At 36.7% G+C, this 23,944-nt stretch overlaps 6 protein-coding genes and 1 long non-coding RNA gene across 10 annotated transcripts; 3 read left to right on the top strand and 4 right to left on the bottom strand.

Moving 5' to 3' along the window:
* The first annotated feature begins 237 nt into the window (after positions 1-237).
* Positions 238-924, top strand: LOC109170089. 2 transcript variants are annotated; one of them, XR_002052347.1, is made up of 3 exons: positions 238-256; positions 358-467; positions 645-924. It is a non-coding gene; the product is annotated as an uncharacterized LOC109170089 (long non-coding RNA). The 2 variants fall into 2 exon arrangements; XR_002052346.1 differs by having other exon boundaries at positions 239-256; positions 341-467.
* Positions 925-2,681: 1,757 nt separating this feature from the next.
* LOC109170084 (outer envelope pore protein 16-2, chloroplastic-like) lies at positions 2,682-4,966 on the top strand. Its single transcript, XM_019319030.1, has 7 exons — positions 2,682-3,022; positions 3,245-3,296; positions 3,425-3,496; positions 3,788-3,819; positions 4,083-4,116; positions 4,386-4,453; positions 4,597-4,966. The coding sequence occupies exons 1-7, from the start codon at positions 2,885-2,887 to the stop codon at positions 4,738-4,740; spliced, it is 540 nt and encodes a 179-aa protein (XP_019174575.1). The 5' UTR covers positions 2,682-2,884; the 3' UTR covers positions 4,741-4,966.
* A 583-nt stretch (positions 4,967-5,549) lies between these two features.
* On the bottom strand, positions 5,550-8,764 carry LOC109170078 (NF-kappa-B-activating protein-like). Its single transcript, XM_019319023.1, has 3 exons — positions 8,742-8,764; positions 8,210-8,596; positions 5,550-6,529 (listed from the first exon to the last, which is right to left on the bottom strand). Exons 1-3 carry the CDS (start codon positions 8,747-8,749, stop codon positions 5,737-5,739), a joined length of 1,188 nt encoding a protein of 395 aa, XP_019174568.1. The 5' UTR covers positions 8,750-8,764; the 3' UTR covers positions 5,550-5,736.
* A 1,917-nt stretch (positions 8,765-10,681) lies between these two features.
* Positions 10,682-12,422, top strand: LOC109170085 (DNA-directed RNA polymerases II, IV and V subunit 9B). 2 transcript variants are annotated; one of them, XM_019319032.1, is made up of 4 exons: positions 10,682-10,877; positions 10,947-11,022; positions 11,434-11,655; positions 11,691-11,821. In XM_019319032.1, exons 1-3 carry the CDS (start codon positions 10,849-10,851, stop codon positions 11,623-11,625), a joined length of 297 nt encoding a protein of 98 aa, XP_019174577.1. In that variant the 5' UTR covers positions 10,682-10,848; the 3' UTR covers positions 11,626-11,655; positions 11,691-11,821. The 2 variants fall into 2 exon arrangements, with proteins under 2 accessions (XP_019174577.1, XP_019174576.1); XM_019319031.1 differs by lacking the exon at positions 11,691-11,821 and adding an exon at positions 12,105-12,422 and having other exon boundaries at positions 10,688-10,877; positions 11,434-11,592.
* A 33-nt stretch (positions 12,423-12,455) lies between these two features.
* Positions 12,456-14,222, bottom strand: LOC109169765 (DELLA protein RGL1-like). Its single transcript, XM_019318660.1, has one exon. The coding sequence runs from the start codon at positions 14,220-14,222 to the stop codon at positions 12,456-12,458; it is 1,767 nt and encodes a 588-aa protein (XP_019174205.1).
* Positions 14,223-14,775: 553 nt separating this feature from the next.
* LOC109169763 (scarecrow-like protein 23) lies at positions 14,776-16,248 on the bottom strand. Its single transcript, XM_019318659.1, has one exon. The coding sequence runs from the start codon at positions 16,246-16,248 to the stop codon at positions 14,776-14,778; it is 1,473 nt and encodes a 490-aa protein (XP_019174204.1).
* An 881-nt stretch (positions 16,249-17,129) lies between these two features.
* LOC109169720 lies at positions 17,130-21,580 on the bottom strand. Of its 2 annotated transcripts, none has more exons than XM_019318607.1 (14): positions 21,519-21,580; positions 21,192-21,432; positions 20,771-20,957; positions 20,116-20,188; positions 19,743-19,890; positions 19,449-19,558; positions 19,089-19,229; positions 18,874-19,015; positions 18,647-18,790; positions 18,321-18,472; positions 18,144-18,218; positions 17,788-17,926; positions 17,408-17,677; positions 17,130-17,334 (listed from the first exon to the last, which is right to left on the bottom strand). In XM_019318607.1, exons 2-14 carry the CDS (start codon positions 21,423-21,425, stop codon positions 17,206-17,208), a joined length of 1,944 nt encoding a protein of 647 aa, XP_019174152.1. In that variant the 5' UTR covers positions 21,426-21,432; positions 21,519-21,580; the 3' UTR covers positions 17,130-17,205. The 2 variants fall into 2 exon arrangements, with proteins under 2 accessions (XP_019174152.1, XP_019174153.1); XM_019318608.1 differs by having other exon boundaries at positions 21,530-21,544.
* Between the last annotated feature and the right edge of the window lie 2,364 nt (positions 21,581-23,944).

Genomic DNA, 23,944 nt, shown 5'->3' with positions numbered 1-23,944 from the left:
ACCTATGACATTTGGTTAGTGTAAAATTTTGAAGTTAAACTTAACCTAAGCGATAATGACTTAGAGTCGGACCATACGAGCCCAAAGATAAGAATAAGCAGATCCATTAAGTATCAACAAATACGAAGTGGACCGCATGGAACTAGCCCGTTCAAGGCCCAAATTAGGCTAGGGTTCCAATTTAAAACGCAGAAAACGGGAGATTAGTCTTCCTTCAAATCGCTGCAACTGTTGGAACCCTAGCAATCGACTCTAGGTAAGTTTTTCTTCCTTCAATTTCCCCCTTTCGCTCTCTCTCTATCTCCTTATACAATAACGTTGAAGTTTCGATTAATCGTAGTTGCTCTTTGTGAACAGAAGCAGAAATGGCGAAGTCGAAGAACCACACAGCTCACAACCAGTCCTACAAGGCCCACAAAAATGGCATCAAGAAGCCCAGAAAGCACCGCCATACCTCCACCAAAGGGGTCGGTTTTATCCCTCTTCCACTCCCGTGCAATTTTGCATTATGACATATTAACTGTGCATTTTCATCATATTTGATCTTTGATTATTTTCTGCTTTCTGGATCATTTTTATATATTATTTGTCTTAGATTAATAATTATTTTGATTAAAAATGGTTTTTTTGTTGGTTATATGCAGATGGATCCCAAGTTCTTGAGGAACCAGAGGTATGCCAGAAAGCACAACAACAAGAGTGGAGAGGGCTCCGCTGATGAGGAGTAGATAACACTAAGTCTCCAAGAATAGCATAATGTTATATGAGATTGTTTCTTAGAATTATTAGAGAAGGAAGGCTGGCAAATTGTTATACACCACTTTTTGAACTAAGTTTTCAATGTCGTTCGTGTTATCATTATGTATGAGGTACTTGATTTATATTTTTGACAATATGGCTTGAAAAATTGTTTCTTTTCTGTTACCGTGTTTTGTTTATTGTTAAATTTTGAAGCATCTTACTGCCTTCCAATATAGTTATGATAGGTTATGTTATATTATTCGTCTTCCTCCAATAGTACAAAAGGCTGCTTTTTTGTACATGTAGTATGTTAGAAGGGGCTGTATTCTTTGTCATTAGCATTATTATCTAATTGTCTTGAGGTGTTGTAGCCCATATAATGCTTTATAGTTTTCATTTATAATCTATATTGTGAAACAAGTTGTTGCTTATTGTAACAATCAAATTCAAGGATACTATTGGAAATTATACAACAAGACACAAAGACTTTTTGTCCTGCAAGTATTGCCTTCTTCAGTAGTTATGAATTATGATATCGGTTTAATGGTGCTGATCTAATATTTACTGTGCTATCACTGCTATGATGATTGTATTTTGGTTATGGGATGAATTAACAGTTTGCTTATTTATGTATTGAGTGGGCAGTTCTGGTTATCGTATGACTCTTTGTGTTGTAATTGGTATTAGTCTATTTGCATAATGACTATTTCCATATTAAGCAATTCAGAGTGTATTATGTAATTCCAGACAGACAGATCTTAACTTCCAAAATATTTCATGATCTTCTTTCACCATCTTCCAAAATGCATTGTGATTCGATTTTAGGATTTTTGTGTATTATCTATGATGACATGTTTTCCTTACTGTTTTTGTGTTTGTTATACACAATTTGGACCGATGTGAGTTAATTTTTTAGGGATTGAATGCCCTTTGCAGCTTCATCTGAAATGTGTAATCCATCAGTTCTGATATAAGTTATTAATCCTGTTGCCTTCCCATCAGACAACTGGACCACCTATATACAACTTTTTTGCTAGCCTCATTGTATAAGTTGATGTGAAACCCAGTCTGTTAGCAGCATCTTGCTGGAATGTTGATGTTATATATGGAGGAGGTGGGTTTTTCTGCCTTTTGGATCTCTTAGAACTAAGAACTTCAAACATGATGAATTGATATTCTGTTCAATGCCCTTTGCCTCTGTGTTGGAACGAATTGAAAACTGATTTAGCTTTTGAGAATCAAAATGTGTCAGTGTGATGAGAAATAGACATTGTTGCATATCATACCCACTTAATGCAACTTTGATAGCAATAAGGTGGGGTGGGTCCATGTAGCTGGAGGAACTTCCCACACCATACTGAACTCATCATCGGGTTGAACGGGATTCTGGCCTGGCAGCCAAGTCCTTGATATGGCCATAACTGGCTTGACAATGTTTTTTGAACCTGAGGCTTGGTTTTGTTCTCCATGTTTAAACTTTGGTTTTGTTGCAAGTTAGTAGTTGATGGAAAATTCAATAGACCATAGTCTTGCAAGGTGGACCCTGGTCTGTTATAATAAACTGGTTTAACGGTTTACAAATCAGGCCATGAATGAAGTTCATTAATCGGCTTTTAACAATTTTAAAGGAAGCCCACGTCATTTAACTTGCCAACCTTATTACGTGAACTCGAATTTGAAATACACAATTTATATATTGAACGTTTACAATTTACATACTAAATATTTATAATTTATATACAGAATGTTCACAATTTTATATCCTAGATTAGATGTTCACAATTTGAATTGTGAATATTCAATATGTAAATTGGGTATTTTGATGATTCGGATTCATGACATACCTATTGAGAGGAGATTATAATTAACATATAAAGGTCCAGGATGTTGGGCCACGTTGGGGTTGGAAACTCGGAATTTATCATCCTCCTCTTCCTCAAACGCCACGAAGCTCCAAAGGCGGTTGCTTCAATGACTAACACGTACTCCAGCCATTCCCTCCACGTGTCCTCCACCGCTGAACAGAACACCTCTTCTTCCCATTTCACTCAGCTGGGCTCTTATTCATTGACGCTGCTGTTTTGTTGAGGTAAAGTCGAGTTGTTTGCGGTGTTTTATCCAAGGGGCCGGGCCGGTGTGAAGAATGAGTGCGACTAATTTGGAGGTTCGCTGTACATTGGGGGATGAAATCCGGAGCTTGGATCATGGGTATGGTGGACTTTTTGATCTGGGTCATCCTCTCCTTAACCGTATTGCTGATAGTTTCGTCAAAGCTGCAGGGGTACGTGGGTAATCGTTAGTTATTACTTTCTGTTTCATCCATAACCAGCCATCCAGTATTCTAAGTAAAGTACCCATTAGACTAGACAGAGACTAGCTGCTAGTTCTTTGACGCCGGCCTGGTTCAACAAACAACTTTCTTGTTTTGTTACCTTAGTTGTATCTGTTGTGTAATGTAATGTATACGTGGTAATTAATTCGATCTGATCTTGCGGCGTGATAGATTGGTGCTGTTCAAGCCGTAGCTCGTGAGGCTTACTTCACGGCTGTTGAAGGTGAGACGTGCAAATTTGTATCTATTTAGTTTTCGCTTTCAATTCGTTTGTGTTATGTTAGTTGGGGTGGTTTTGGAGTTTGATGCATGCAAGGAGAGCTTTGAAGTAACTAAATTTGTATGAATCAGGTGCAAGTCGAGATACCCCGCCGGAGATTGGTGGTGCTAAGAATCATCATGCATTTCCGTCAGTCCTTAAAGGTAGGCTACGTCTTTTATGAGTTGTACACTGTACACCACATGCAATGGATATATAACCTTATGCAACAACCCAGTAGGTAGATGATATGATGATACTTATTAGAGATGGATCGGATACTGGTAAATACAGTACGTCATTAACTTTATTTTGTGTTTGCATCAATCATTCATCTCAGGTCATTCCTGAAAAAATTCACTCAAGAATAATATGTGAAGTGCTTCATGCTGTCGGATGTTACCCTAATATTTTATTTATTTATTTATTTTTTTTTTTTTTGTTATAATGCACAGGGGGAAACAACAAAAGCTCCGTGGAGGCCTTGGTGAGCTGTTCTCCTTTCTGTGCCATTATATTGTTGTATTCATTTAGTCTCCTCTCTTTTTTTCTCCATTTGAGAGGAGATGTGTTAGCTAATAAATGTGAGGATTTTTGTTATATGTATAATCAATTAATATGTAATTGATTCTTGTTTATATAGCTCAACATGTGTAGATTGATAATAGTTTGTGTACACTGGAGACAGTTAACAAGCAATTTACTACAAGACAGGAGAAAGATTAATGTTCTTTTTTTCAATATTTGCAGATAAAAAACACTGGAAAAGAATCTATGCAATGGGGTAAGGCTATTGCATTCCCCCCAACCCTCTCTTCGTTCCACTCTCTAAAAATTGACTCGACTTTGTTTGATGGGCGGGCAGCTGCAATTATATATATTGAAATGGTTTAGTTGTGAACTATTTAAGGAAAGGAGTCCTTTAGCCGCTTGGTCTTAACAAGTAGCGTGGCTTCTTAGATAACATTTTTTTTTATGATGATCACACAAGAGATAGCTAACCATCTAACATCCTTGAGGGTAGAGTGGATAAAATGTCTTCTGGTTGTGCAGGGTTTGCTGCAGGTGTGTATTCTGGTCTTACCTATGGGCTAAGAGAGGCTCGAGGAGTTCATGATTGGGTACACTTTCCTATCTCTGTTTACTCATACACTTTCAGATTTGATATTGATAATAATATGTTGATCATAGTTGTCTGTCTAGCTAGCTGCTAAGATATGCAATCTGTTTGGCAATTCAAAAATGCATTCTCTTTTGTTGTCAGAGAAATAGCGCTTTGGCTGGAGCCATCACTGGAGCAGCATTGGCTATGACCACAAAAGATCATTCTCATGATCACGTGATCCAGTGTGCTATAACTGGAGCAGCTATCTCCACAGCAGCAAATCTCCTCACCGGAATATTTTAAGGCTCTTTACCTATTTAGGCTGTGTGTTCTGCCAGGATGATTCATCATTTTGGCTGTGTTTCTTTGCTCGGCATTTGTGGCTCTAGTTGTCGAGGCAAATTTGTCTTTAGATTTTGAACTTTTTCAAGCTAGACATTCTTATAACTTATAGGAGCTCTTATTGCAATATAAACTTGTGTTATTACTTGTTGCATTTTGGTTATTGCACTGAAGTAAAGTTTATATAGCTAGCTTACTACTTGCTAGTTATTTCTGCTCTTAATTTGTATGAACAAGCAGCTTCAAATCTGAGTATCTATCAGCGACATGCTAGCCCAGGAGCTAGGAGTAGTATAAAAGGCAAGGGGTGGGTCGTTTAGATTATCATCAGCTCTTCTTCTCTTTTAACTTCTCCCTTAGTCAAGTTCTTCTTTTTCTTTTCCCTTTAGTTTACGACGCACTAGCAGTCGGTTGTTTTGGCGGGCGGGCGGTTAATTAGTAGTGGTAGTCGGCAAATTATACCATGGACTAGGGTTTACCTTGCATTGTAGATTCTGATTTAAAAATAACAGAAGTTACTCCGTATTTGTTAATTGTAACTACAAAATGTGTTAACTGAAGATATAGAATTTTTGTATACTTCGTATTTGTTTACATGTATAAAAATTGTTAATTGTAATTACAGAATGTATTAATTGAAGATATAGAATTTTTGTATCAGAGTTCATAATGCAATATAAATCCTGTTTTGGTATAACAATTGAGTGGTAGTCCATCTTTGTGGTTGGTTGGGCTTGGTAGTTGGCTTATGGAGTAACCAAGCACAGTTATAATATAATTGATTTATCCAAATTAAATGCGAAATAAAATAGAAACAAACGTCTTTGAAATCCTGGAATTCTTGCAAACAAGCATACTGCATAAGGTTTAAATGTAGGATGAAGACCTGCGAAAATACATTTATTTCTAAGGCATTATCCAACATACGCTGAATCTTCTCTCTGCTTCACTGCCTGCTCAGCGCCTTCTACTCTGCCTCCTGCTGCTCTTCTTTCTGCTAGAGCGATCTGATTCTGAATCTGAGGATGAATCAGAGGACTCAGATGTTGAGCTGTACCTCCGCTGTCTTCTTTTCCTCTGCTCCAGCTTCTTCTTCTTCTTCTTCCTCCTCTTCCTCCTCCTCTCTTCCTCTGAGTCAGTTGAAGAAGAATAACTTGTCTCACTCCCCCCAGAAGAAGAATTGGTACCTGCACCACTGTCAGATTCAAAAACAGAAGCCTCACTGTCGTCACTACCAGACTCATTATCTGATTTGTGCTTTCTCTTGCTCTTCTTCTTCACTTTTTCTTCCTTCTTCCCATCCTTCTCAATGTCTGGGTTCTCTAACTCATAAGAAATTGATACCTTCATTCTCAGTTTTGGGTTTTTCAGTTGCTGGGTACGAGATGGTCGTGAGATGTAAACTCTCTCATTCTTGCACTCGTATGTCCAGTGATCGGTCTGGAAACACTTTTGACATTGAGAAGCTGCACCCATTGAGGACATTGAAGTCTTAAGGTCTTTCCGCTCACCCAATCTCACCTGCTTCTCAGTACTCATCAAGTACATCTGCCTCTTTGCTTCTTTTCTTTCTTGCCATCGGCTTGGTCCTTCCTCCTTCTGCCCATATGCATTCACATTCCGAGCTGCAGCAGTAGCTGCACGTTCAGCTTGAGCACGACTAAGACCCTTTGCAGCTGATAATGCTGCTGCCTTAATTCTTTCTGCTGCATCCTGAGCACCACCATCTTCATTCTTAGAAGACATGTTTCTGCATTCAAAACCAATATTTAATCACCCATATTATAATATAATTCAAACCAATATCCAAATCACAAGTGAATTTAGTACAAAACATTTCTCAACACAAAGGTACAACTAACAAAATTAAAACGTGACTCCATAGCACAATGGAAGAGTATAGCATCATAATATTTAACAAAACACTCTTAAACCAACATCAAGCTCAGTAGATATCCACATATGTGTGAGCCTAAAAACAAAACCTAATTAGTACAAGTGCAGATGGTGATCTTAATATGTTTCACGGTTTAGGGACCCAATTTAAGAATACTAAAACTAGTGATAGTAAATAAAACCATAATATTTCAGAATAGTATCTCATCCATTGTTATCAACATGTTGGTTGGGAGGAATACTTTCATGCAAATGAGAGAGATAGATGTATATACAATAGTTATTCGTAATTATGCCAATAATACATTTAGGTGTCACTCATCCCTGTAAATCCCCTTGAAATCATGAGTCATGACCACCAACCAAGACCAGCACCCACCAAATACTAAAAGAGTAGGGCTAATTATTAATATATTGTTTTTAGTTTACATGTGAGAATCATTGTCTCACAGGAAAAGGACTTCTGGAATGTAGTCTCAGAAATTCACAACGCATAATTTATAAAGCCTATAACAAGTAAATTAAAATTAGCATGCAAATTTCTGGCTTCACAGCAAGGACCTCCCCTGGGCAGCAGGATTCAAGATTTCATGAACGAATATCTATAGAAGCTATGTTCGTAAATTTTAACACAGTATTCCATAGACATCTAAAGCTTCATGAGTAATTCTTAATGGAAATATTTCGGTTTTAATGCAATTTCATTGTTCCGCAGGGTCCTTCTTAGACAGTTACACTTCATTCGATTCCTAAATAACATCGTCAGGGGTGGATCCAATTTTTCTGAGTGGGGGCAAAGTTCAAATGAGTTCAAAAATGTCAATGACAAAATATCAGCTTCAAGTTTATCTAAATTAACTTGAATACGAGGTAGTGTGCTTGACACTTCGTAACTAGTTTGACTAGATAAATCCACAAAACTATATTTTCTTTTAAAGAATTTTTCCATAACTGAACCAAAAAAAAAAAAAAAAATCATATCATATCATTAATCAATTCTGCTACATTACAATTTACTCATTTGAAAATTTGGAATCAATAGCATACAACATACTGAAATAGTGGATTAATCATTAAACCTATAAACCATATGGATTATGCAGTACTTAATTTACAGACAATATACACAATATATACACAAAATACAGACAATATACACAGAATTTTTTTTTTTTTTAGCTGTATGTATATATACAGCATACTGTTACTGGAATAGTGGACTAATAATTAAATCAATAAATCATATGGATTGTGGAGTACTTAAATTACATACAATATACACAGAATACAGACAATATACACAAAATAATTTTTTTGGGGGCTGTATGTATATATACAGCAGAGTGGCAGACTGATACAGTGATACTGGAATAGTAGACTAATTATAAACCACTAAATCATACGGATTATGGAGTACTTAATTTACAGTAACTATACACATAAGAAAAAGTTGAAGATTGAAGATTTAGGGATTTATAATTTATGAAATTAGGGCAAACTAATTAAGACACTAAGCGTAGAGATTGGTTCTAACCTGAGAATTCGCAAGTTTTTGCCGACTTGACGGTCGCCGTAGACGGAATGCTGGACGGATGGACGACGGTGGAGCAACGGACCGAGATGAAGAGAGAATCTGGAGCCGCTGGCTGTGGCGCGTGGGTGCGGCCTCAGTGGGCAGTGGGCTGTGGCAGTGCCGGTGCGTAGAATCAACCAACGAGTGAGGCACGGAAGAGCCCTGGAAGTGAAGGTTGAAGCCTTGAAGATGATTGAAAATGGAAGTCTCGCAAGTCGCACAGAAGCCTGGAAAAACAAAAAGAAAAAACGGAAGAACAGAGAAATTAAAACAACACCAGAACGACGTCGTTCTTGACAGTATATAATATCAGCCTCTGTACAATGTACATCGTCCTGTTTAAATTCACACAATTGGTATAATCCACAGAAGTTGTGTGAACCATAGTTCAGGACCATACTTAATATAGTATAAAATAATATATATTTAAGTACAACAAAAATAATTCATACAACACTATGTGAACATGTCACACAATAATTTGTCAAATTCATATAGCATCCAATTGATAGTGTTATTCGAAAAAGAGAATGGTCGGAGATAATAAAATACATTACAGATACAAGAAACAAACAAAATGAACAAAACTAGGGTTCCAAAGGAGATAACCCTATTCGATGAGGGTTAAGAATGCACACCTTATGATATGTCTTGAATGTTAATTGGTTCTTTTCGTTATTTCCAACTTAATCAACTTGCTGTAATTTATGGTTTTAGGGTCTTGAATTGCAATTGTAATTGTGATTTTTTTTTTTTTTTGAGCAATAAACTATGATGTGCTAAGATGTTGTTTGAAACGGTAAGATTGTATTACAATTATTTATATTTATAAGGAAAAAATTATAAAAATCCCAATGCGACAATGTTTATAAAAATAAAAGTTTTTATAGTTTTTTTTTTTTAATTATATACATTTTTTTATTTATTTCCGTCAAATAAAACTTTTATAAATATTCTTTTTTCATATATGTATTTATTTATTAATAATTTTTATTTTTTTAATGGATTAGATTCACCATAAAACCAAGTTGATATCAAGTAATGAGTACGAAAAGTATATCCATTTATTTGTCATCTTTCTTCCAAAAGGCTGAACCCCAACCCTAAGGGCCCGACAGAGCGGTGGGAGGTTGTAAATCATGGTGACTCAACTGAACATTAATCACAGAGGCTAGACCGCGGCCCGACAGAGCGGTGGGAGGTTGTAAATCATGGTGACTCAACTGAACATTAATCACAGAGGCTAGACCGCGGCCCGACAGAGCGGTGGGAGGTTGTAAATCATGGTGACTCAACTGAACATTAATCACAGAGGCTAGACCGGTGCTCACTGCGCACAAGGAGCCCCCCCTCACTTTGAGAGGTTGCTCCCACACTGCCGCTGGTGAGACTCGATCCCTGGTCATTCTACCAAAGTTTCACTTTGAGAGTTTGTCATCTTTAAATTACAAGACTTTTAGTTTCAATAGGATATTTGAACTCATTGCTCGGATTTAACCAATTTATGTTATTCATAGTTGACCACTCAAATTAAGAAGGTTAATAGATAGCTCTTACAAGGAATCCATTCGCCTTGTGATATATAAAAAGATAAATCAATATAGACTATTCATAGCTAACTGCTTTCTCATAAGGAGTCGAAATGCCTTGTTATTCATATGGAAGTAACCCAGCATAGACTACCTCTGATTGCTCAAACTAAGAACGTCAATAGATAGCTATTGCGAAGAGTCAAACTGTATTGTGATCTTACTAGTAAAAAACCACAACAAATTTAGATTATCCATAATTAACCATTCAAATTAAAGAACGTCAATATATAGCTTTCACAAAGAGTGGAACTAGAGCCTTCCACGCTCAAATTCAATTAGTGAATCTGCATCTTACATCCTTAAAAAAGGAGTTACCTTGAGCAAATTATGTTGTGGAACTGTGTCTACTTTGTAAGGTGGACACGGTTCCAAAACTATTCATAATTATGAATATATAGTTCAAAAATTATGAACATATAGTTCTATAATTATAAACATAGAATTGTGAACATAATTATGAACATATAATTCTATAATTATAATAAATATAGAGATTCAATAATTGTGAATATGAAGTTCAAAAATTATGAATATATAGTTTTATAATTATAAATATATAGTTCAGTAATTATGAACATAGAGCTCTGTAATTGTGAATATAGAGTTCAATAATTATGAATATGAAGCTCAAAAATTATGAATATATAGCTTTATAATTATAAACATATAATACAGTAATTGCGAACGTAGAACCGTGTCCACAACCTAACGATGGGTTACCTTGTGGCCCGATCAAATAGTTTATTTTTCTGTTGGGCCATAATGATTTTTTTCCTAATCTGGCCCAATTGGAGAAGCCCGCTCAGTAGAAAGACCAGTGGAGTATGCCCAGTATACAGAAGCCAATATGCCCAATAGTCTTCCATCACCAATTCATCCTCCAAGTTCCGGTGCTCCCGCGTCCTAGCACCGAAGCTACCTAGGGTTTTCAGGAGAAGAAAGAGTGAGAACCAAACGCAATTCAGGAACAGGAATTTCTTTCCCTATCTCGAACAAAGACTTGCGAAAATGAGTACTATGAAGTTTTGCTGTGAATGGTTAGTTTTTCGAATTATTTCGTCTTTTTCTTCTGTAAGATGAGTGTTCACTTGACTATGTTGGTACAGCAACAACATTCTCTACCCAAAGGAAGACAAAGAGCAGAAGATCCTCCTCTATGCATGTCGCAATTGCGATCACCAGGTGTGGCTATGGTTGTGGACATGTCTATCTATATCCGAGTCTGTTTCTCTGTGTGTTAATGGTGAATAATATTCTTATGGTGGACGCACATTTAACTCGTACAAGACTAAACATTTATCCACCAATAGCTTAATTTTTCTCTAACTCTAAATTTCTTGCCATTTCTCTTTTAGTGTGTGTATAATCATGAACTTCCTAGAAGAGAGGCTTTTGTGAAGGTTGCAAACACTTTGACAATGCTGCTTTGTCTTGATCACATGAACATTGTTACTGATTATGAATAGTTTGTCAATGCCACTCCGTTTTATATTCTTCTGGCCTCTGGCTTTAGTCTTATTTATATTGTTTTGATATTACTAGCTCATTGCTAACTCTAGTTTCATTGTTATACTCGTGATTAATATTTGACAGGAGGCTGCTGATGACAACTGTGTCTATAGAAATGAGATACATCATTCTGTTGGTGAGCAAACACAAATCTTACACGATGTAACTGCAGATCCAACACTACCTCGGACAAAAGCTGTGCGTTGTGCTGCATGTGGTCATGGAGAGGCTGTATTTTTTCAGGTCCTTATTTCTGTAACCTGGATTATGCTTTGAGTGGTCAAACTTTGCTGCTACTCTTGCGTGTTACTTGTAGTTTAAATCTCCATGTGCTTTCCCTTGTTCTGATCAGGACTAGTCAGCTATTGTGGAATCTTAATCTTTTAGTTCTTCTGCCATATCTGCTTTCTTAGTTTCACTGCATTGTTGTTCTAATCCTCTGCCTAAATTAAGTAAAGAAAGAATTTGAATTTTTCCTGTGATTCAGCTATGTTTTTGCAACCACCTGTTTGCATAAAGGGGCTAATTTTGTGAAATTTTGCTTGTTTATGATGGTCAGGAAAATATCTTGGTCTCTCTTATCAATCAATTATATATTAGAGCTACTTTGAGATGTTGATTGGGAGCCTTTATTTAGGTGCTATGAGCTGCATTTGCATGCTCATATCTTATGTATGTTTCAAGGTGTGATGAAATAGTTATGTAATAAACTATTGTTGTTTTAATAATAATAATCTACTTGAATGTATGTGCAGGCAACTGCTAGGGGAGAAGAAGGAATGACACTGTTTTTTGTTTGCTGCAACCCAAACTGTGGCAACAGGTGGAGGGACTAAGATTACTTGTTAATGTGATTAACAACTTAGCTGGGGAATGCATTGGGCACTTCTATGATCTACTCTCTTTGTATAATGTATACCACTCTAAAGGTGGGAGACTTTGTAACATTGAGACCATCTTGTAAGAAAATACCCAGCTTCGTGTTTCGAGACAGTGGCACATTGCAGACTATAGACTGGAGAGTTTTAACTAGTGAGGAGTATATTGTTGTTATTCACCATTATATTATGCATTAGGAATGCCAAATGTTTATTAGCCAAATTAAATCATATCAATTTCCACGCAGAAACTGAAAAGAGGGGCGTTCTCTTCCACCCAATAATCAGAGACTTGCCGTCTTTGTCAAGCGTGCAATATTTCCCACAGGGAAAATTGTTGAACACCAAATTGGCTTGCAATATTGATGACATACTCATCTCCACCTCCTTCATCCCAAACCGTGCAAAAAATGCCCTCCATACATTCATACTTACATGTCGGATCATCCTCTCCTCCCCCTCTGCTGCCACAATGTTGCTTATACTGCGACTCAGGTGTTCACGTTCTACAAACGCTCTGATATATTCCTTGTGCTTCAGGAAATGCTCCAAGGAATCTAGGAATGCGCTGTAGAAAAAGAGGGACTCGGTGAAACGATTTACAAAAACTGGAGAGTTGAGGTTAGCTTCCACCTCTATTATGACCATCACGCGTGGACGGATGGTTCTCATCACTCTCATCAAGTGTTCCAGCCCGCCCTGTTTTGAAATCATTGTCATGAAGAAGAACTGTCCATACACTGCAACTGCTTCATCTTCCTCAACCTCAAAGCTCTGTTCATTCACTTCAAGAATGTCTTGGACCTTTACTATTTTAAATGAAAATGGGATCTTCAAAGAATCAGCGAAGCTTGTTAGCTGCTTACCTATCTCCTCGATCATTGGCCCCGACTTGATTACCAGAGCAGATATCCTGAGGTTCTCAATGAAAGATTCTGCATGGCGAGCTGCTGCGAGAGCTTGCATCAGAATCGTCCATTGCATCCCATGCCTGATCTCAAGGTCAATAATGTGGATCTTTTTTGCTTCTGGTACATGTTCTATCACTGCTTGGACACTGGCGACCTCGATCACTTGTAAGAAAGGAAAATTCTGATGAGTTGCAAGGATGCATTGTTTTGGGCTCATGTGTTTCTCTTTGAGATACTCAATCTGTTTCTTTCCGAAATTCTCTGGTGTCTTCTCTCCCGTCTGCCAATCAACTTTGTCGCGAAGAGCTTCAGAGAAATAGTATACTAATCTCTGCACAAGATTTCCATTCTTGGAACTCAGCTTGTCGCACATGCTGAGGAAATCTTTCGCGCTGTCAAACTTTTTCTGGCCAACTTTCTCAGCCGAAGCGAGGAGATGTAGAAGCAGTTCAACATCTTTATAATCTTCGCCATGAAGGCCCCAACATGAATTGGGAAATAGATTGTTTAGTTCACTGTCTCCATGGGAAGAGTTCTCAATGAACTTGTGTGCAGCCAACTGCAAAACCTCGTTAATCAACAACCTAGTACTGCTGCAGCAATTCACCTCTCTTGATTCATCATGATTGCTACTGCAGCTTGGTGCTGCATTCACCTTCTCCCCAGTTAATCTCCTGAACCGGTTCTGAAAGTTATTGAGAAGCTTCAGGGATGAAGGCCACGCGTTCTCAGCCCTCTTTCTCTTGGATTCAGAGAGCTCTTGATTCCCTGTAATCTGAGCAGAAGAAAATGGCTGACCTGATGAAGCCTCCTCATCAAAATACAGATCATCTAGACTCATGCAATCTACAACTGCGAGTTGCAGTTGGTGTTCATGCTTATGCCTGGGCACGAGAGGTGCTTCCTTTCTAGCTGTTTCGTCGCCATCTTGATCCAAAACTTGACAAGAAGAAAACCAGGCGATTTCAGGGGAATCTCCCCACTCCACAACCTCATTTGCAGGTGGTCTGCTTTTCACTGCTTTCATGTTGTCATCATTGTTTTCAACATCACCAAAAACATCAGATTTGTTTAAACCCAACATTTGAACTACTCTGTGCAATCTGTTCTTAATTCAAGTGAATTGAAGAATGCAGACTTCAGTTCTACTACTACAACATATATATAAGAGCATGCAAATTCAACTATTTATATATGATTGGTGTGAACATGGAACTTCGTACGTGCAAATTGGTTTGAAATATTTTACTGTAAATTCATGTTGTTTGACAATGACAATAGGGAATTAGGAAAAACATATTGACGCATTCAAACGCGTAATCATATGAAAAGATAGACAAGTTAAAATGGTTTTTATGTTAGGGCAGCTTTGATATCTCCGGGGTCGATATTATCTAGTTACAATGCTTTGTCACAGACTGAGGTTTCAATCACAGACCGTATCTCTGTCTGGTTTTTTCAACTAATTCTATAATAAGGTAGACCAACCTGAAGGGCCATTCACATAAACAATTTGCTGAATCAAATAACAAGTACAATGCAGATCAGATGCCCTTTCCCCTGCACAAGAAAGCTGTCTTCATGTAGGGACAATAATGGAGAAAAAACCAATGTGCTCAAACACGATACTAATAAGGTCATGCTTCACTGTTCATTTTTTCTGTGTTGTTTTTAACTGGGCAGAATTTCCAGACAGATAAGGACTTTACTGGAGTTCCTTTCCACTTTATAATCATGGACTTTCCGCTCATGTCCAAACTGCAATGGCTCCAGCTAGGATATCTCCGAATCAAGAAGCTTGCTTGGAACAAGGCGGAGTGGCTTAGTTCTTCTTCCTCGATGCCAAATCTGGCGAAAAATTGTCTCCAGAAATCAATCTTTTCATGGCGGTAGATCCTGTCTGCACCTTCGGTTGTGATGACGTTTCGAATCAACTCCCAGTGTATAACTTGTTCGGTTATTTTCCTGTATTGATGATCGCGATCCATGCATGTAGCGATACAATCAAGAGTTGCAGTGCAGTAAGATAGCAGATTGTAGAAACGAGCTAAGAAAGATGGAGTGTTTGTGTAGGCTTCAGCTTCAGCAACCACCATTACAGATGGATTGAAGGTTTGAATAAGTGCAATCAGAGTGTGTAATTGGTTAGGGCACACTAGCAGAGTTGAAAGACGATACTCAGCGTAAACTGCTACTACTTCGTCTGCTAATTCCAGCTCGAAAAGCTCTTTCCTCAGATCTTTAATGTCGCAGACGATTGCTTTGAATGAGAAGGGTAAGTTCATGGTCTCTGCAAAGGAGGACAACCACTTACCGGTCCTTTCAATCCTCCGCTTCGAGGTTCCGACGGCGGTTATCTTTAGCGACTCAATTGGAGGTTCAGATCTGTTAGCAAGATCTTGCATGATGATAGTCCAATGCGATCCGCTTCCAATTTCGAAATCAACCAAATGAACCTTTCTCGCGGATGCGATGTTGTCCAGAATGGCATGGACGCCTGTGAAATTGGTGACCTGGGAGAATGGGAGATCGTGCGCGCATGCAATTAGCGCAGGCTCCATACTCATCGCAGCCTCTTCAACATTCACTGGAATCTTTTCACTTTCTTCTGAAACTGTTTCAGTATCTCTATCCAGATCCATCCTCTCTTTAAGAGCCCTGGCGAAATAATAAACAATTCTTTGAACTGTGCTACCATTAGCAGAAGCAGACTGATCACAGAGGCCCAGCAACTTCCTCGCGCGATCAAATTGTTGATTGGCAACCATTTTGGCAGAAGCTTGAAGTAGCAGAGCAAGCTCCACATCTCCTTTAATGTCACCCAACAGATAAGAATGTTCAAAAACAATGGAATGAACACAGCAGTGCTCTAGTTTTGACCTAGCTATCTGCATGATCTCTTCCGTTGATGGAACTGAGGAGTTGCTCGGGGGCTTATCAATGCGTATCTTATTCAGCTTCTTCCCTCCGCCATGCATCGAATCACTCCAATATCTCTGAAGAATTTGCAACGATGATTCTGAAGGCTGTTCCCTCTTTGGTTCAGCAACAACAACAGAATCATCTTCAAGAGGTTGGTTATCTCTGTTCTTTCTTGTTTCAACACTCATGTTTCAGAAATGGTGTCAACTCATGCCATTGCCAGATTTAAGAGTAACATTAACAGATGTATATCTAGTAGACGACGTGAGTAAAAGGTTGTAGCAGAAGAATGAGACAGTAAGAGCAAAGACAAAACCACTATTGTTAGGCACGCTAACATAATAAAAACATTTGTCTGCTAACATAATAAAAAGATAGTGTAAAAAGAGATCAGACCACAACCAAAGTTTGGTTACAGAATCTAAGAACATTGGCCAGCTAACCATGGTTTAAGAAACATGGTATTGAATGAATGGAAAGAACCAAGACTGTAAGACAAGAAACTTGAGTTAATATCATACAGAGTTTAAGAAGTAAGGAACAAAAACATTGCCTTGGTTCATATAAACTACAAAATTGGTGGAAAAAGTTAAACAAGAAACGTTTTCTAAAGATTCCCAAATAACATGGTAATTGGTATTTCTCAAGGCTAAAAGTAGGTTGATAATAACAATATGTAAATGTTCATGGCATTGGAAACAAGCAAACAATTGAATGAGCCAAAATTAGAGAGCAATGCAATGCAGAATATTCACAAAAATGAACTTGTAAAAGAATACACACAAATTTGATAAAAATTGAGGTGATTGATTTTATATAATAAGATGAACATTTCATACAATTTGTATATAAAATGTGATGCCATTTATTATATAGGATCAATCAATACAAATTTTTATCAAATTTGTGTAAAATCAATGGCGACTCCCACTTTACACGTGCATTGCGCAACTGATCTAATAACCAATGTTTATATTAATTACAATATTAAGAGTGTTTACTACAATGTTGAAAGTAGTATTTCAACAAAGAAAATTTCATTGCTAATGGCAGTAACGTGGAGTATGTATACACACTTATCCCATACTCGTGCTCGCTGCTGTTGACTTCATCCGATGTCATGTAATACAAACAAGGGGCCGGGTTCATTCATACTTAACTGCGCGTGTAATTTCCCACGATACACTTTGATTGTCCATACTTCCATGACCCTTCACCAATGCCACTGTAAACTTTTCATTCTCAAGTGAAGAAGGATACATAATTTGCTCTTCCTGAAATGAACATCCAAGAAAATAAATATTAGCTTAGCACTCACAACTTTGATAAAAAGATATATTACACTACCTCTGGCAGTTCACAGAACTCATCTGGAGTTATTTGCAGTAACTCTGTGGCAGTGTGGCCAGTGCACCAGGTTAATAGTTTTGCGCTGCCATCAGCAATAGTAATTCTCAAATGGAAACTCCTAACCACTTCATCATTGCATATGCAGTGACAAAAGTTGCACTTTAGCTCTCCATTACAACCCTCATTAACAAAATGGCCACAAGGGGCATGTGACAATCTTGTACCAACATGACAATACTCAATTTGATCCAGCCAAACCCGACATACCTAAGATATAGCATATATAGGCACCGAATTAACAGGGATAAAAACAAATGTGAAAAAACATTGTAAAAGGAGTTTGCACGATGAGCTGTCTGAGAAATCACTGGACGTACATGTGTATGGGTCGCATGGGCTGATAGATCACAAAGGTTGGAGAACTTGTGAAGACATGATGAATTAAGCAGTGCGGGTAGGCAGCTAATATTGACAAAAGAAGCTCCAGGATCATTCTCAAACCATGACAGTTCAAGGCTGCCAAACCAGAGTAATTTAAAAAATGATCAGAGGATAATACCATAAATAAAAGTATAAAACCACTGCAAAATCAATAAATACAGATGGGCAACGTTTCCCTTATGTATAAATGGATATATTCTGTAGAGAAAGAGACACATTATATTACTACTACTACTACTATTTGCTCCCTTTTATAGTCATAGTACATTATACATATGTGAAATATACTCACATTTTCTGTTTGGTCATAGAACATGACAGACCAGAAATATAGACAGTGTGCCCCAGGCCAACTCTTCCTATTGACCTGAAATGAATAAGTGAAAAAAAAAATATGTAGGGCAGCACATCTGATTGTACAAGAAAGGAGGATATTGCAATTCTCTAGTTTGATAAAAATTCTACCTACCAAGGTCCTATAAAATGTAGCCTTGCCCAAACTGAACCTGTTGCATCTTCAATTTTCAGAGAAAATGTAGGGTCTCCTGTACTTTGGATGTCCACAACATCACCATAGAGGCTGATTCCCGTCATCTTGTCATGCAGATCTATAACAAATGACTGCAAGACTTTAAAAATGTAAGAGGTCAACAAAAAATTGTCCCCAATGGAATATCCAGATTATTTTGTCAGTTACTAACTTCACAAGTTTACTAATGCTAACCATTGAAAAGCAGTATTTTTCATGTCTATTACATATCACTAAACTGGACACTTCAAGGAAGGTAATGTTACCCGGAAAGGATAATTTCTGAAGTCAATGGACCCTTGAGAATCACACGGCAAGGACACTTGTGAAACTGGAAGCCCCTGGCCTGGATCTGGTGCAGTTAACAGCTTTGATCCTTGGCAACGGCTCTGTGTCAATGCTACACATACCTGAGAAGGCCTAAGAGTTCACTTCTTTTTCCCTCAAAAGTTGACATTTAAATGTTTTCTAACATAAATAATCCATGACATACTTGTTCCTTATGCTGAATAAGAGGGACAACATAGAGCTGTGTTCCACTGCCATATTCAAGGCAAAATTCTTCATTTGATTCGAGACCACTTTCAGCAGAACTTGCAATAAATGGTCTGTCCAGGGCAAGCATACTTCCCACACTGTTAAGGAATTAAATTACAACAGCGTTCTAGACAACACAAGGCGGTTGCAAAAAGAACGGAAATAGTATACCTAAAAAGATTAGCAAGCAGAACCTGTTCACCCCACAATAGAAATTTCAATCTGGCACCATCATTATCAACAAGAGTAATTTTTTTTCTCTGTAAACTACCAAATATGCCTTGAGCTTCCAGCGCCCCAATAGATTCTATCCTGTAAATGGTTGGTAGTAGTGGATATTAATAGAAGAAACTAACAAAAATGACTATATTGGAAAGTTGACTGGGTTAAATGATAAGTTCTGAACAACCAAAATACAGGGTTACATATATGTGAAGCAAGTATTCATAACGGTAATTCGGTAAAACACTAAAACCATAAAAGTCTTGGAACAATAATCAGTGATTGCATGGGCATCACTTCTAGCCAGACCTTGCATACAGTGAATAAGAGACCCCTTGAATAACATCATCAAAGCAAATGGAAGAGAAGGAATCAGAACAAAACTGTGCACCTAGCATCATTGCATCATCATCTTGATCCTGCATTTATGTTCAAAGCAGATTACTGGACCATTCTGTTCATACTTTATGTAAGGGCATAATGATGTGGATTTGCATTATGTTCAAAGTTTAGTACACAAAATTCCCATTGCAGGCCCAAAAAAAAATAGAGAGAGAGTTGGAAAGGAAATTACTTTTTGTGGACATCTAAAATCAACAGTACCTCATCTAAAAGTATAGCAAGATACTCTGTGGGCAACAGCCGTGCTCGACTCGAAAATCCTTTGGTAGTCCTAAGGCGGCATCCTGTGAGGAACACTTCCCGTCCTTTCTTCAGAATACCATTGCTAGGATCAGCTAAGTTGTAGAATCTGCTTTATAATGCATCTTAGAGATATGAATATGTGGATAGAAATATGCACAAGAACAAAATGTTTTTACAGCTAGGAAAAATGCCATATAGGTAAATCTTGACCCCTGCCTACCACCCCAACAAAACAAAAGAACAGAAAATATATATATAAGGGAAAAGAAAAAGAACACGAAAACATCATATGGAACCTTTATCATAAAGCATAAGCCATTCACTCATTCACCTTCGATGAAGATATAGATCAATTGTATTAGAGCTCCAAAAATCCCCCAGATGAAGCGTGCAGATGTTTGTTCCTGGAGGGAAGTTAGTATTATCAATAATAATTGCCATAAACATTGCATCTCAAGACAAAAATAAAAACTAAAGTATCACTATAGTTTGAAAGAGTGAGATGCACTGATGAATAGCTCTATGATACAGCAAGTGGAAACAATTTGGACATTCTAATAATCTCAATCTTTCACAGGCCAATATATGATTTGATTTATAAAAAATAAATAAATAAATAAAATAAATAAAATAAAAAAAATCAGTGCATAACATATATTTCAGGCTAAGAATAGTTAAAATAATGACATTCTGGGGAAATAACCAGAACTAAGAACCTAGCAACTTTAATCTGGGGAGTTCTTGATTTTAAAATCCAAAATAATTGATAAAACTTTTAAGCATGATTCAAGTTGCATGATAATCATTATGTTATGTGCACCTATGAGGCTGTGCTTTCTAAGTAAAGGGCACGAATAATTTGGGGTACTGCAGTTGACACTAAACAGCCTTCACCAATCATGCAAATTTTGAAACTTGGAATATATTTGACAACATATATTACACACGTTAAACTTAACTTCAGACTAAAGAGGCTCAAACTCTACCTGGAAGAATAACAACATCTATTATAACAGCTTCAATAACACCATTCAATGGCAAGAACTTCTTCTCATAAACAGAGTCTATTGTGACAGTGTTGGGTAGCTTTCCCCTCTTATTTTTCTTCTTCAACTGACTAATACACTCTGGCTGTTTCTTTGGAGCACCGCTTCTGTTCTGCTCATTCCAAGCCTGCATACCATCCCCAATTCAACAAAAATTATTACTAAAGTACTTCAACATTTATTTACTTAACACATGTTTACAATATAATGTTGATCGTTTTGAAAACAAACGTATTCAGTATGCATCAGTCTATAACATTCCAAGAGCATGAAAGTTGCAAAGAATATGGTATCAAGCAAATATTTATATACAACTCCGCTTTGTGTATAATGAAGTGAAGGAAAAGAGAGCGGTGAGGACCTGAGAGATATCAGAGAGGAGAATGGCAGAGGTGACGCCGCTGGAATAGGCAATGCACGTTTTGAGAATTCTGGAAGCGGTCCAGCTCCAACCCGGGCCCATTGATTCACCTCCGGCTTCATTTGCATCAGGGGATACAACTGATTTTGCGTAGGAGATGAATTGAAGAAATGGATCCTCTTCTTCTTCGTGCAGTTGCGGATCAACTTCCATGGCGGAGGGGTTGCTATCCATCACACAGCTGCGGATAACTATATCGGTGAGAGATTCAGAATTGGAGACAGTTTGAGTATGTGAGCGTACTGATTGATGAAATCTAAGCCCTACTCCTTCGTTACCCAACGGCGGGAATTGAATTGAGCTTTCAGATATCTGAGCGGGAATAATTTGTAACGGCGTCTGTTAATTGTAACGAGACAGATTTGGGCTTTGGGCAAAATTCAAAGCCCATTGAGTAAAGGTAAATTCATGGCCCAAGTGAACTGCATACACTGATCCAACAAATAAACTCCAATCCAACGACTTTTTTTTTTTTTTTTTTTTTTAACTAAATCCAAGTATCCAACGGCTATTTATGACCTCCTAAATATTTTAATAAAGCTTCTTTGAATTAGTTATTCCATTTGTAAGGAAATAACTCAATTTTTATAATAAAAATACTTACCCAATAAAATAAGTATATTTCCAAAAGTGCTATTTCATTTCAAATTTAATTCATGAAACAAATATGTAATATTTAAATTTTAAAGTACTCTTTATTTTGTATCTATGTATGATTTATGCATGGTAAATTAGTAGTGTAAATTAGACTCATGTAATGTTTAGCGTTATGATATATTATGAAATAGTGAATAAGAATTTTGATATCACTAATAAATGAGTATAAGATGACGAGAGATGAGAGTTAGATCGATTAATTATGGAGGTTGAAACGCTTTAATCCACCTACAATACCAAAGTTAATACAATTAGTTGTATGGAGTATACAATACTTTAGACATACAAATGACATACACACTAGATTCTATATATTTGTTCTAAAAATTATCATGATGACTTGTAGCAAGTGACTCTAACGTATCAAATTCTAATTAGTATACTTCAACCGCTACTTAAGTGACATTAGAGGCCTATCTGAGGGTTATTGCATGCTAGTGTGCCAGCACGGTAGCCCAAGGTCGACTTAGTATGTGCATTTCATGCAAATAGACATTGTTGTTAGGCTTCCCAACCATCTCTTTGTTGATTGGGTCTCCCAACATAGTAATTTCATGTCTTAATATTATGGGTCTATTATTTGAATTATTAAACTAGCTTGACTTCCCCCATAACCCCATATTGTCCTACATCCACCACTCTTACACATTTAGTTATGTGTGATCCTTGAAATTGTGTTATTGATTCAACAATTAGGGTGTGTTTGATTCATGTGTTTACACATTATGAACAAGAATCAAAATCATTGTTAGTGTTTGGTTGACACATTTTTAAAACACAACTATGTGATTTGATTACCCCTCTAAGTAAAAACATTATCCCTAGTTGAAACTCAGTATTATTCAATCTTATTGGTAATATGATTTTTAAAGTTTGGATTAATGTTTTTAGATTTTTTTTTTTCTATTGATGATTTTGATGTCATTATATTATGACTAATTGCCTTAATTTTTTGTTTTTGTATTTTTAAACTTGTATTCCCATTATATGGTCATATATAAATAACCAAACATCAACATTTGTAATCATTTCAATTCCACCATACTACCAAACATGCAAAATATATATTGTAACTAAAACACATTGTCATTATCAAGTATTTGATTATCATTCCGATTTTGTGCGAAGCAAATACATTCTAGATTAGTGAATGAGAAGGCAAACATAATTATTCATAAATATGTCAAAAATTAAATGTTTTTCTCTTATTAAATGTTTTGGGTTAACACTCCATAAATATTGCCATGCGGAGAAGTGTACTGCTATAAATAGTCTTTGTGGTCCATCATCTATATATTAACCATGCAACCTTGCACACGTGAGGAAGTGCTGCACGAATACTCTTTTTGTCATCATTACGTTAATTTGTTATAATAGAATGAAACATATATGTAACTACTTCAATTCATTTAAAATGTATACGAAAATTATTACTTGATTTAGCAATAAAATATTCCAAATGATTGGTTAGAGAAGATTTATGTAAAATACAATATCTACATTTCATTAAGTATATAATGCACATATATATATTAAAGAACGTTAGTTTGTGCACAAATAATACGTATGTTGTCAAAGTTTTTATATTATAATGTTTGTGTTGTGATTGTAGAATTTTGTAAGATAAATAAAAGATTTTAAAAGAATACATAAATTATTACCAAGTTACTCAGCTCTCACATAATTAGTTACTACTAATGAGTCGTCTTAAGTCATTTAGATGGTCATCAAAACACATACATACAATCCTAAATGCAACATATTATATTGCTGGTAGTTATATATTATTTGTTTCTCTATGCACATTTTATAATTTTGATTTCTCATAATTAACTTCGTTGTGGTACGTAATGGAGCAAAATTTAACAATCCAATCTCCAAAACAATATATACATCGTAATTTAAGAGTAATAAGTAATACGGAGTATCATTTAAAGTGGTCAGATTTGAGTAAAGCTTTGTGTACTCTCTCGTAAATTAAATTACTACTTAACGTATTGCTCACCGAAAATAAGTTTAGGAATTAATGGGCCAAT

Source organism: Ipomoea nil, unplaced genomic scaffold, assembly GCF_001879475.1.
Source record: "Ipomoea nil cultivar Tokyo-kokei standard unplaced genomic scaffold, Asagao_1.1 scaffold3321, whole genome shotgun sequence".
In the NCBI taxonomy this organism is placed as follows: Eukaryota; Viridiplantae; Streptophyta; class Magnoliopsida; order Solanales; family Convolvulaceae; genus Ipomoea; species Ipomoea nil.
Note: the sequence above shows the minus strand (reverse complement) of the source record. Positions and strands in the feature narration are given on the sequence as shown.